The sequence below is a fragment of the Rhinatrema bivittatum genome, chromosome 5 (assembly GCF_901001135.1).
Source record: "Rhinatrema bivittatum chromosome 5, aRhiBiv1.1, whole genome shotgun sequence".
NCBI classification, from domain to species: Eukaryota; Metazoa; Chordata; class Amphibia; order Gymnophiona; family Rhinatrematidae; genus Rhinatrema; species Rhinatrema bivittatum.
In genome coordinates, this window is record NC_042619.1 from 72,930,696 (window position 1) to 72,944,530 (window position 13,835).

General features: G+C 46.6%; 1 protein-coding gene across 4 annotated transcripts in view; it reads right to left on the reverse strand.

Moving 5' to 3' along the window:
• CWF19L2 (CWF19 like cell cycle control factor 2) overlaps window positions 1–13,835 on the reverse strand; it is a 664,038-nt gene that overhangs the window by 581,082 nt on the left and 69,121 nt on the right. For all 4 annotated transcript variants that reach the window (XM_029602446.1, XM_029602444.1, XM_029602447.1 and 1 more), the window contains exon 3: window positions 10,510–10,620. In XM_029602446.1, the coding sequence (XP_029458306.1) occupies window positions 10,510–10,620 (111 nt within the window). The remainder of the gene's footprint in view (window positions 1–10,509; window positions 10,621–13,835) is intronic.

A 13,835-nucleotide genomic window follows, 5' to 3' on the forward strand; every position in this document is an offset into this window, starting at 1 on the left:
AAATTAAGCCCTGGTCAAGGCAATATGCATCACTGCTACAGCAGAGACTGGGGAGAGCCTGACCCACAACAACACAGCTCCACCAGATGGAATTCTGATTTCCCACGTGGAGCCATTGCAGCCAGGGCTGGGGCAGGGTATTAGACACCCTAGGCAAACTAGGCAGCCTTGCATCCCCAGCCCTATCCTACACACGCACTATGTGTAAGAATCATTTTTAAAGCACGTCTATGTGCTTTAAAAATGCAAAAAATAAGATACTTGGAACACATAGGCCTACTGTAACATATGCTGGGTGTGGGCTTGGTTTTAAGAAAGCAGAGTTGCGTACCTGTAACAGGTGTTCTCACAGGACAGCAGGATGTTAGTCCTCACATATGGGTGACATCATCAGGATGGAGCCCAATCACGGAACACTTTTGTCAAAGTTTCAAGAACTTTGACTGGCACCTACTGGACATGCCCAGCAATGCACTGACCCTGAATCCAACAGGGGTCCCCCTTCAGTCTCGTCTTTTAGTAAGAAGTACATGCGTGAGGACTAACATCCTGCTGTTCTGTGAGAACCCCTGTTACAGGTAAGCAACTCTGCTTTCTCACAGGACAAGCAGTACGGTAGTCCTCACATATGGGTGAGTACTGAGCTGAGGATGCCCGAGCAAAACACCAAATGCACCCAAAGACGTGCAACAGGCACAACAACAGGGGTGAATATTTGGTTAGGAGGGCATCCTGAACAGGTCGGTGGAAGGATGTTGGGAAGTTTCATAAAACAGACTGGCCAAAGATGGAATCTTGCCTGCTAACCTTATCTAAGCAATAATGGGCTGCGAAGATATGGAGAGAACTCCAGGTAGCAGCTTTACAAATATCAGCAAGCGGCACTGAACGAAGATGCACTACTGATGTCGCCATGGCCCTGACAGAGTGTGCTTTTACACGGTCTTGCAGCGGAATGCCTGCTTGCTGGTAGCAAAAAGAAATGCAGTCTGCTAACCAGGAGGAGAGGGTCTGCTTTCCCACAGGATTTCCCAATTTGATGGTATCGAAAGAAACAAACAATTGAGTGGATTTTCTGTGGGCCGATGTGCGGTCCAGATAGAAGGCTAGAGCATGTTTGCAGTCCAAGGAATGCAGAGCCTGTTCTCCTGGGTTTGCATGGGGCCTGGGAAAAAAGGTAGGTAGGAAAATAGATTGGTTAATATGAAATTCCGACACTAGCTTCGGTAAAAATTTAGGGTGAGTGCAGAGCACCCTGTCATGCAGAATTTTAGTGTAAGGCGGGTAGGTAACTAATGCCTGCAATTCACTAACTCTGCGTGCGGATGTGATAGCAAGAAGGAAAACTACTTTCCACATGAGATAACGGAGATCACAGGAGTGGAGAGGCTCAAACGAAGGTTTTATGAGCCGTCCCAAAACTACATTAAGGTCCCAAGCAGGGGCCAGAGGGCGCAGTGGATGTTTTAAGTGGATGTTTTAAGTGGAGCAAGTGGATGTTTTAAGTGGAGCAAGCGCGTTACTAAGGGTTTTGTGGAAATAGGAACATCCCCTACGCCTTTATGAAACGCAGCTACACGCTGATATGCACCCTGATGGAGGAAGTTTTCAGGCCTGCCTCCGACAGGTGCCAGAGATAGTCCAGAAACTTCACCGTGGAACAAGTGAAGGGGTCTAAGGACATAGATGTGCACCATACTGTAAACATCTTCCATTTGGAACGATAAGACCTTCTCGTGGAAGGCTTTCGTGAAGCTACCAGGACTCCGGACACCGACTCCGACTCTGAAAGGTTGTTGGAGCGCCTTTCAACATCCAGGCAGTCAGAGATAGAGTCTGGAGGTTGGGATGGCGCAGGCATCAGTTGTTCTGAGTTATCAGAAGTGGATCCTTCCCGAGAGGATTGTGGCGGCGTACTGATAAATCCCGGAGGATTGGAAACCACACCTGGCGTGGCCAGTGAGGAGCTATCAGAATCATTGCACCCTTGTCTTTCCGTAACTTCACTAGAGTCTTCGATATGAGTGGAAATGAAGGGTATGCATAGAGGAGACCGCTGGCCAACAGAGAGGGTGAAAGCGTCTCTCGGTTGCAAGTGGTGGCTGCGAATGAGGGAGCAGACGTTTTCTACTTTGCGGTTGTGAACTGACGCAAATAGGTCTATGTGAGGGGTAACCCCAATGTTGGAATATTGTGTCCGCTAACGTGGGGTTGAGAGACCATTCGTGAGGAAGAAACGTGCGGCTCAACTTGTCCGCCAACACATTGTCCATGCCCGGCAAGTAGGTGACTGTCAGGTACATGGAGTGGGAAAGGGCCCACGCCCATGTCTGTGCAGCTTCCTGACACAGAAGGTAGGAGCCCATTCCCCCTTGCTTGCTGATGTACCACATCGCCACCTGGTTGTCAGTTTGAATTAGGATGGTCTTGTTTGAGAGGGGAATCCTGAAGGACCCTGAGGGTATATCTGATTGCCCGAAGCTCCAGGAAATTCATCTTGTGTTTGGCTTCCTCTGGAGACCAGGTTGCCTGAGTCTGCAGGTCACCTACATGAGCACCCCACCCTAGGTTGGAGGCGTCTGTTGTCAAGGTAATTTGAGGTTCTATAGCCTGAAATGGAAGGCCTTGAGTTAGATTGTTGCATCCACCAGGTCAGTGATAGTCGGAGCTGTGTGGTAACGTGAACAATGCTGGACATTGGCTGACAAGCTTGAACCCAGTGGGATTTTAGAGTCCACTGCATGACTCTCATAGCTAGGCAGGCCATCGGAGTGACATGCACCGAGGATGCCATGTGACTTAGCAGTGTGAGGAAGTGAAGAGCAGTTGAGGATACTCGAGTCTGTAAAAGATGTGCCTGAGAGGCCAGGGTGAAAGCTCGATCCTGAGGGAGGAAGGCTTTTGCCTGTATAGTGTCTAGGTCGGCCCCTATAAAAGATAGGGGTTGGGATGGAACCATCTTGGATTTGGGATAGTTGATTAGAAACCCTAGGGAGATCAGGGTATTTATTTATTTATCTATCATCTTTTATATACTGGTATTAGTAGGGACATCATACCGGTTCACAAATAAACAGCAGAATTGAAATTACATGATAACAAGGGAGCGTAACTAGGAGGGGGGAAAACTTGAGAACAGCATGGAAAAAATAGTTAAAACAACAAGAGGTAACTCAGTAGAGACTTAAGTCGAGGCTTAATGTATAGTATCTTGGGGCAGCAGACCAGGGGGGGAGCAAGTAAATAAGGTCCTATTCTGGGTAGGCACGTTTGAATAACCAGGTTTTTAATTTCTTCTTAAATTTAATGGGGCATGGTTCAAGGCGCAGGATGGGGGGGAAGAGTATTCCATAGGGACGGTCCAGCAATTGATAAGGCACGGTTCCGTGTTGAGGAGAGGCAGACAGTTTTAAGTGGGGGGTACAATAAGGGTGCCTTATTGGCTGTTCTGATGGGTCTTGATGATTGATATGGGGTAAATGGCAGGTCGAGCCAGTTTGAATTATAGACATGGAGGGATTTGTGTACAATGGTCAGCGTTTTGTAGTGGATGTGGGATAGGATCGGGAGCCAGTGCAGCTCTTTAAGGATGGGAGTGATGTGATCACCCTTGCGAGTATTTGAGAGTAATCATGCTGTTGCATTTTGCAATATCTGTAACGGCTTTATTGTAGCATAAGGGAGCCCAAGGAAGAGTGCATTACAGTAGTCTAGTTTGGTGGGAATAGTAGCTTGTATCACTGTGCGGAAATCTTGGGGGTATAGTAAGGGTTTCAATTTTTTTAAGACATTAAGTTTGAAGAAGCCGTCTTTGAGTATGGAGCTAACATATCTCTTCATGTTTAGTTGTTGGTCGAAGAAGACACCAAGATCTCTGACTGATGATTGGGCAAGGACGCCAAAGCGGCTTGCCAAGTCGGGGTCTTTATCAACCAATTGTCCAGATAAGGTGTCCACATGGACACCCTGACTCCTGAGGAAGGCTGCAAATACCATGAGGCACTTGGTGAATACTCGTGAAGCAGATGCCAAGCCAAATAGCAGTACACGGTACTTACTGGAAGTGACGAGGGCAGACCAGGAATTGCAGGAATTTGCGATGAGACGAAATAATTGAGATGTGTGTGTATGCATCCTGGAGATCTAGAGAGCATAGCCAATCTCCTTTTTAAAGAAGAGGAAATAGAGACCCCAAAGGTTACCATCTTGAATTTCTCTCTTTGCAGATACTTGTTTAGTGCATGAAGGTCCAGAATTGGATGAACGCCACCTGACTTTTTTGGGATGAGGAAATACCAGGAATAGAACCCCTGCCCCCGTTGAGAGAGGGGCACTGGTTCTATTGCCCGGGACTGGAGGAGGGTTGATACCTCCTGTTCGAGAAAGAAAAAGTGGTCGGATGATACCCACGTCAGCCGAGGTAGGGAGTCCGCCGGAACAGTCAGGAAGTTGAGGTGGTAACCCTGAGTGACTACTGCAAGTACCCACTCATCGGTGGTGATTGTGTGCCAAGTGTTGGTGAAATGGCACAACTGACCGCCGACCGGTACTGATGGAAGAGGAGGTTGGCCTATGCTCTACAGGAAAGAGTCAAAACCCCGACGCTGGTCCCGGCTGAGGAGCAGGTTGGGTCTTCTGAGGTCGGGACTGACCTTTTTGATAAGGCTTGGAAGGGAGACCTCGGGAAGCCGGAGGATAATACCTTCTTGGTTTGTAGGCCGGTCACTTACGGTCTCACCTGAATGACCTCTTGGAGGTGGACAAGAACTCAGCAGGCACTGAAGAAAGTTGATGTAGTGTTTCATGGTGGTCCTTGAGCTGCGCCACAGTCTCCTGAATTTTGTCTCCGAAGAGATTATCCCCAGAACATGGCAGGTCAGCCAACCTGTCCTGTACCTCTGGTCTGAGGTCGGAGGATTTCAACCAGGCCCACCTTCTTGCACTAATTCCCGCAGCAGACACCCTAGAGGTGGTGTCAAATATGTCGTACGCAGCGCGGACCTCATGCTTACCAGCATCTAGGCCTTTCTGAGCTAGAACATTAAAGTCATCCTAGAATTGGTCAGGTAAAGATTCAGAGAAATCCTGTATCTTCTTAAAAAGGTTTCTGTTATACTGGGTCATGTACAAATGGTAAGAAGCAATGCGAGATATAAGCATTGAGCCATGAAAAACCCATCTGCCAAAAGCATCTAGGGATTTCTGTTCCTTTCCTGGAGTTATGGAGGAATGAGGTTTGGAACGTCATGCCTTTTTCTGGGCTGATTCCACAATCACAGAGTGATGATCCAGTTGTGATCTTTGAAACCCAGGAGCTGACTGCACAAGATAGGTGGCATCTGTTTTATGGTCGACAGGTGGAACTGAACCTGGAAGCTCCCAATTCCTCTTTAGCAGGTCAATTAAGACTTCATGAATGGGAACTGACATGGGAATTGATTTCCTTAGGAGCATCAAGAAACTGGAGTACTTCCAGCATCTTGTGCCTTGAGTCTTCTTCTGTCTGGAGCTGAAATGGAATTGTTTCAGACATTTCTATAATGAAGTTAATAAAGGACAGATCCTCTGGAGGAAAATGCCTTCTCTCTTCAGGAAGGGAGGGCTCTGAAGGCAGATCATCGATATCCTGGGAAGAATCATCAGTCCAAGGATCATAAGGTTGATCATCAGCTCCCTGAGGATCTTCAGAAGGGAGAAAAGGCGTTAATCCCGAAGGACCAGGCCAGGGCATCGAAGGCATCGGAGGTGGCACCGAAGGCATCGATGGAGGCACCGACGGCGTCGGCGACATTGATGGATGAGCCGGTGGCAGAATCCCAGACGGCGGCATGGGTATTGGTGTTTCTTTGTCTTCTGATGACACAGGTATTGGCATCGAAGGAAGAGGACATACCGGTGTTTTTGGTTCTGGCGGTGGAAGGGCACCGAGCAACGCATCCAATCTACCCAGTAGCGGTGCGAGCACCATAGGAATCAGATCGGTGACCGGCTCGGGCAGCAGTATCGGCATTGATGGAGGCCGGAAGCCTTGCAGTGCTTTACCGATGGCCTCTTGGATCATGCGATCCAATTCCTCGCGGTAGGCTGGGGCGTGGAACCCCGGCACCGGAGTAGGAGGTAGAACTGGCGTAGCCGGAGGGTCCACCGGTGAAAGTGGAGTCGCAGCTCCCAGCACTGATGAAGGTGGGGGAACACCTCGGTGACACAGTCACAGAGGAGGATGGGGCCTTCCCTGGACCGGATTTCTTTGTCGGTGGCTCTGTCGATGCCGATGCCAAGGACTTGCCTGGTTCGGCGGACTGAGCCTTCCGATGACGGTGTCGAAGCTTTTCACGATGATCTCCTCGGTCCATTTCTTAAGGCAACGAGGAAGAAGTCGACACCTTCGGAGTAGTCGATGCCAGTCGGACAGCACCGGTGTCCCGTTGCTGACGAGAGGTCGAAGGCACCGGTTCAGACGAAGTCGAAGCGGTCGATGGAGTCGGGAGTTTTGAATGAAAAAGAAACTCCATTTTCTCCAAACGGGCTTTGCGGCCTTCGGCGTAATTTGGGCACATTTGGTGCAAGTTAGGGTATCATGGTTGGACCCCAAGCACAAAACACACACTCTATGCGGGTCTGTGATGGACATTGTCTGAGGACAATCGGGGCACCGACGAAAACCCAACGCCATGGCTTCGACAAAAATTTAGCTGCAGTGCAGTCGATGGCCAGTAGGCCCCGAAGGGAAAACTTGATGAGAATCGACCACAAGCAAGGTTAAAGCCTTACCTTTCGACCGCGGAGAACAGATATCGATAGGGGGACCCGTATAGGGTAGAATTTTTTGAAAATTTTTAAAGAAGTTCCGTGAGGAAAATTCCTGTCAGGAATCTCAAGAGAGCTCCTTAACCCGCGTGGCTACTGCTGCGTGGAAAAAAAAGAGACTAAGGGGGACCCCTGCTGGGTGCAGGGTCAGTGCATTGCTGAGCGTGCCCAGTAGGTGCCAGTCAAAGTTCTAGAAATTTTGACAAAAGTGTTTCGTGATTGGGCTCCATCCTGATGATGTCACCCATATGTGAGGACTACCATCCTGCCTGTCCTGTGAGACAACTATGAGTCAACTAAATTGCAATTACAATACAGTAAATCCCCAAATCAAAACAGCACTAACTGCCAGCACTCAAACAGTAACAACCCTACCGATGAAAAAGCAACAATGCAAATATTACACCAGGCCATAAGACATCAATACACCTCCTATTAGGAAAACAGAACAAGCCAAGCAGCTATAGTTCCCTACATAGAAACTATACTCTAACCAAATATATATATATATATATCTCAAAAATGTGCAGACAAAACCTGAACTCGAAACTGCAATAAACCAGACACTGTGTATGAAAAACAGAAACATTTGTAGTCCTCATAAAACATTAAACAATAAAACCAAGAAATATAAAAAAATAATAGTAAAAACATACTAAAACAAAAACAAATATTTCAAAACAGCTGACAAATAGATTATCCAATAATTGGAAACTTTTTTTTTTTTAAATTTACTCTTTTCAAATACTATTGGTGTTTGGGAGATACATGGAATAACACCCAATAAGTAAAACTAACAAGGATAAAAAAAAAAATCTTCCTTTATTTATTTAACACTTTTCTATACCGACCTTCTTGGTTAAAAGACCATATCAGATCGGTTTACATCGAACTGGGGGACTGAACCAAAGACAATAGTATAAAACTCTCCATACCTGGGAATGTTCTATATCTATCATCCTAAGATTGTCGTGGATAATTAGCAAGAGAGAGGTGTGCACAACCTTTCTCCTTCCTCCCTCACAAACACACAAGCAGCCTCCCAATCATTCTCTCACACATGCAAGCAGATTCCCAATCTCTTTCTCACAGGCACACACACAAGCAGGCTCCAATCTCTCTCTCTCACTTTCACAGGCAGACACACAAGGAGGCTCCCAATCTCTCTCTCTCTTTCACAGGCACACACACAAGCAGGCTCCAATCTCTCTCTCTCTTTCACAGGCACACGCACAAGCAGGCTCCAATCTCTCTCTCTCTCTTTCACAGGCACAAACACAAGGAGGCTCCCAATCTCTCTCTCTCTCTTTCACAGACACACACACAAGCAAGCTCCCAATCTCTCTCACACAGGCACACATACAAGCAGGTTTCCAATCTCTCTCATGCTATCATACCTCTGCTCATTCTTCAGCCCCACTGGCCTGGGATCTGGTGGTAGCCTGCAGCATGTCTCTTTCTATTTTGGCCCCGCTGGCCTGGGATTCGGCAGTGGCCAGCAGAGAGTCTCATTTTATTTTGGCCTCACCGGCCTAGATTCTGGCGGTGGTCCACAGCATGTATCTCTTTCTATTTTGGCCCTGCAGGCCAGGGATCCGGAGGTGGCCTACAGTGAGTATCTCTTTCTATTTCAGCCCTAGGCCTGCAGTGTATCTTTCTATTTCGGCCCCGCCGACCTGGGATCCGGCAGTGGCTGCAGCCAGGTCTCTCTCTTTTTATTTTTTTTAATCAGTTTAGCTCACAGCCCGGTCTCTTTTCTTTTGCTCCAGCAGCGGTCCAGATCTCTCCTCCTCCTTTGGTTGCCAGCAGGATGGCTCTGCCGGTGGTCTCTTTAGGCCCAGAGCGTGGGGAACAGCATTGCAAGCAACCAATGTAGAAGTCATGCTGCCGCCTTTCATTACGTGACCTGCCCACTAAGGCATGCCCAAAGCCCCGATAAGCCAATCCGCCCCTGGATATCAAACAAATCAGTCCACTGAATGTGGGATAATTTATGAAAGTGTAGGATTTAAGAAGGGTGACCCATATGGCTCCATCACAGGAACAAGAACAGCATCTTCCATGCATGCAAAGGGTATAAAACCAGGACTGGTTCATCTTGTGCCCCTCTTTGTGGCGCTACATGATCTCCCTAGGTTTAAGGGACTGAAAAGAAGCAGGTCAACTGTTCACAAAGACTGGGTATTCATGCTTTTCATTGAAACGGAGTTAACATTATTGCTTGCATTATGCACTTTAGACACAATCCACAGTACACAAAGTACAGTTTAAGTCTAGACTTCAGGCCAGCAGTCGTAGTCACAAGAGAGTATACCTCAAACAATTCTATATTAATTTTTAGACTGCATAAAGGGATTCATTATCTTGCAAGTCTGTTAAAACAACAAAAGTAGTCGGATAGAAATAATACCTTCACAATGCAAACACATTTTATTGCCTGATGAAGGCACTTTAATAGTCCCAAAAGCTTGCATCTTTAAACACTAGTGAGCATTATAAAGCATGTTGATCTTTTAAGTGATTTTGTATCCACTCGACATTCTCACAGCATTTGCATTTTCAAATCATTAAACTCTGATAATGTTAGCAAATGTAAATTAATGTCTACTTGGTCCTTAGGAGAGCAAAAAAAAAACCCATCAAAAGTTAGTGCACTATCCCACAATATCGGCCCGTTTGAATTCAAAATCTGGCCCAAGATCTGGACAACTCTGAGAATAACATCTGGTTAGTGCAATGCAATGTGTCTCACAAGATTTTGGGGCAGTACACCTTAAACTATCTATTCATAAGTGCCATTGCTGTACATTAATCATCTGAGGAACACAGCATGTACTGAAGCTTCTGAGCAAAAGCAGCCCAGTTTAAGATTTAGGGCCTGATTCATCAAGGTCTTTTCCTGTAGACACAGAGTGGGGAAAAAATCCTTAGGGGCGGATTTTCAGAGCCCTGCTCGCCTAAATCTGCCCAAAACCGGGCGGATTTAGGCGAGCAGGGCCCTGCGCGCCGGTGAGCCTATTTTACATAGGCCTACCGGCGCGCGCAGAGCCCCGGGACTCGTGTAAGTCCCGGGGTTCTCCGAGGGGGCGTGTCGGGGGCGTGTCGGGGGCGTGTCGGGGGCGGGCCCGGTCGTCGCGGCGTTTAGGGGGCGTGTCGGCAGCGTTTTGGGGGCGGGTACGGGGGCGTGGCTACGGCCCGGGGCGGTCCGGGGGCGTGGCCGCGCCCTCCGTACCCGCCCCCAGGTCGCGTCCCAGCGCGCAACAGGCCCGCTGGCGCGCGGGGATTTACATCTCCCTCCGGGAGGCGTAAATCCCCGGAGAAAGGTAAGGGGGGGGTGTAGACAGGGCCGGGCGGGTGGGTTAGGTAGAGGAAGGGAGGGGAAGGTGAGGGGAGGGCATTGGAGGGAATGGGGGTAGGCTGCACGGCTCGGCGCGCGCCGGCTATACAGAATCGATAGCCTTGCGCGCGCCGATCCCGGATTTTAGCGGCTACGCGCGTATCTACTAAAATCCAGCGTACTTTTGTTTGCGCCTGGAGCGCCAACAAAAGTAAGCCTATTCGCGGTATTTGAAAATCTACCCCTTAGTGAGTTGACCCTTTAATCAAGATTTGGCCCAAATATTTTAAAGGAAAGAAACCTTCCATGTAACAAACTCATTAATTCCATAAGGGATAGAAACTCTCAATTTACTGGTCCATCACCTGTGCCATTTCTTCCAGGCGTTCATTCACCTCCTCCAGCATCCACGTATCTTCGCCTCGCAAGCGCTTCTGTTCTCTACACTTCTCTTCCTTTTCGTAACTGTCCTTTGCCTGGAATGCAAAAATAAACATCAATGGAGGATCTTTAGAAAACCAGGAATGTATATTTAATAATAATAGAGTACAACAATGCAACTAAAAATAATAAACGGGTTGAGTCAGAACAGAAAATTACTCATTTTATCCAAAATCTACTTACCCAGTCTGAAAGTATGTGTTCATGATTCAACATATGTTTTAGCACATGAAAACTACTTGGACCTTAGTAGAGTTATTTTAAAGTAAAAATAAGGCTCAACAAATAAGTTATAGGCGACATCTCTTTATTGGTATACCAAAGACTTCAGTTGATCTCTGGCTTTCCCTTCATTCTTCTGCAATTAGGCCTTACAGAAGAGGTGGATGAGGCAAACAGCAAGAGAATTCAAGAAAGTATGGATTACGCACAGAAAATCCCTAGCTGCAAAAAGGGGAAGAAACCCAGAGATCTATTGGGGTCTATGGCATTGTACCAGGAAGTAAAACGAGCAGACTAGATGAGCCTTGCAGCCTTGATCTGTTATATTCTGGCTCTCTGTTTCTATATCTTGTACTGGACCAGTGTTAAGAATCTAAAGGTTTTATAGGTCATGAGCCTTTGAGACAACACAGGACCCTGCCTATGTGAAGTCACAACCAAAGAAGTGAATTGTGCAGTCTCAAAAGATCAAAGTTGAATCATTATGTTGGTCCAACAAAAATTAACAGAACCTACAAGGAATTCAGTTCCCCAGAATTATGGAAGAGGTTCTTAAAAACAGATCTAGCCGCTGCCCCCCTCTGCACTACTTTGCTGCCTTGCAATCATAAGAACATAAGAAAATGCCATACTGGGTCAGACCAAGGGTCCATCAAGCCCAGCATCCTGTTTCCAACAGTGGCCAATCCAGGCCATAAGAACCTGGCAAGTACCCAAAAACTAAGTCTATTCCATGTAACCATTGCTAATGGCAGTGGCTATTCTCTAAGTGAACTTAATAGCAGGTAATGGACTTCTCCTCCAAGAACTTATCCAATCCTTTTTTAAACACCGCTATACTAACTGCACTAACCACATCCTCTGGCAACAAATTCCAGAGTGTAATTGTGCGTTGAGTAAAAAAGAACTTTCTCCGATTAGTTTTAAATGTGCCCCATGCTAACTTCATGGCGTGCCCCCTAGTCTTTCTACTATCGGAAAGAGTAAATAACCGATTCACATCTACCTGTTCTAGACCTCTCATGATTTTAAACACCTCTATCATATCCCACCTCAGTCGTCTCTTCTCCAAGCTGAAAAGTCCTAACCTCTTTAGTCTTTCCTCATAGGGGAGCTGTTCCATTCCCCTTATCATTTTGGTAGCCCTTTTCTGTACCTTCTCCATCGCAATTATATCTTTTTTGAGATGCGGCGACCAGAACTGTACACAGTATTCATATCTGAACACCCCACAGTTTCTCTCCTGCTTGGCACATACCAGTGTTTCACAGCACATCAAGCACTGCTCCTCTAGATTGGTGCACCCCCAACTGTGTGATACTGCACTTCTGTGCAATGAAGTTTAACTGCCCAGAGCTTGATCATGCCTCGCACTTTCAAACTATCATCCAAGGGACATCAGTAGCCTTCCAGGCACGGATAAAAAAAAAAAAATCGCAATGACCAAGTAACTTGAGAAAATAAAACCCTTAGACAATGGGTAGTTTGAGCAGAATTTAAAAAATTAGGAAAAATATTAAATAATCGCTAATACATGAAAACTAAAACTAACCTTTTGAAAAGTGTTCATATAAATACTTGATAGTGAGGCTACAGCACTGCCAAGAAACTAAAGTCCACTATCACCTGAAATCTTCTCCGTGGAGAGCAGGTCATCATCAGAACTCCTCCAGGATGGGGCTGGTTGGACTTTGGTTCCTTTCCTAGCTCAGTCTTCCACTTCCCAGGCCGGCCAGAGATGCTGGTGCACGGGAGGGAGTCACAGTTATCACACAAAGGCAAGTGGCCAGATTTCGGGCCCATGATTGCAAGAATCCTGGTGCACAGCTGCCAGCTGAAGACTATCACTGCAATAACTGGGCTAAATGAGTTGGAAAGGGGACATAAAGTAGGAGAAAAATCCCCAGATATTCGCAAATGAAGGCTCATGGTAACAGATCCCAGCCCCAGTTACAACTGAGCTAGAAGTACAAAGGAGCAGAAAGAAACTGCCAGGTCCTCCCAAAATAAGAAAGAACCCCTCATGGATAACAGAAATTATCTACTTCAAATATGCATGCCAAGTTATTTTGAATATGATTTCTGCTTATTTTTTAATCTTTATTTAACAAACTAAGGACTTATTCAAAGGGAGGACAGCTTTCAAACAAACGTGTACAAGTTATAAAATAACTTGCAGGTGATAGTTTTATAAATATGCATATCTCTACCACACAACATACGCACATATGTAGTCTTACTCACAAATACACGCAAAGCATTGAAACATAATCAATGCATTAAACTCATGTATTTTTCCTACCCATTTTAAAAATATACGTGCGTATATTTTACACACGAAAGGCGAGTGGGATTTACTTGCATAAGTCAGCCAATTTTAAAACATCGCTTATAAATTAACCAGTTTACTACTAGTTCACCAGTTCGCACAGTCCTTCTGCAGATCATCTAGATCCTCCTGGTTCTTCAGTCTGAACCCCCCCCCCTAGTTGACCCAAACCTCCCACCCAGCCAATGCTACACAACAAACAAGTTTGATATCACTTAGGCCAGATAATTAGCAGGTGTAAAAATATGCAAGTAAATTGGAAAATGTATGCACATACCTTAAAATAGCAACTTATGTAAGTTTTGGCCCTGCCCTAGAACACCCGTAGACATCCCCCCTTTTTTTAAAACACGTATATGTATGTGTGAAAGTGAAAACACGCACAGTTTTAAATTCTCTCCGAGAACCCCCCTAAGTGGTTCCGCAGAGAGGAGAGCTCGTCCTCAAGATATGCCAGAAGTCAGGACAGTCTCCACAGGTCCCGATGTCCGCCACCAATCCACCTCTCCGTGCAAAGAGAATGCCTCCTGCCTCCCAATCAGAGATGGCATCAGCGATCTTTGAGGAAGAACTGGACAAGAGATCCAGCAAGCCTTGGAGAAGGAACAGCAGAGTCTCAGTGTCTGGGCATTAAGGACACCAAGACAGGCCCCACTGGCCCTCGAGCCACTGCTTGATTCCCTATGGGTGTTTATCAAT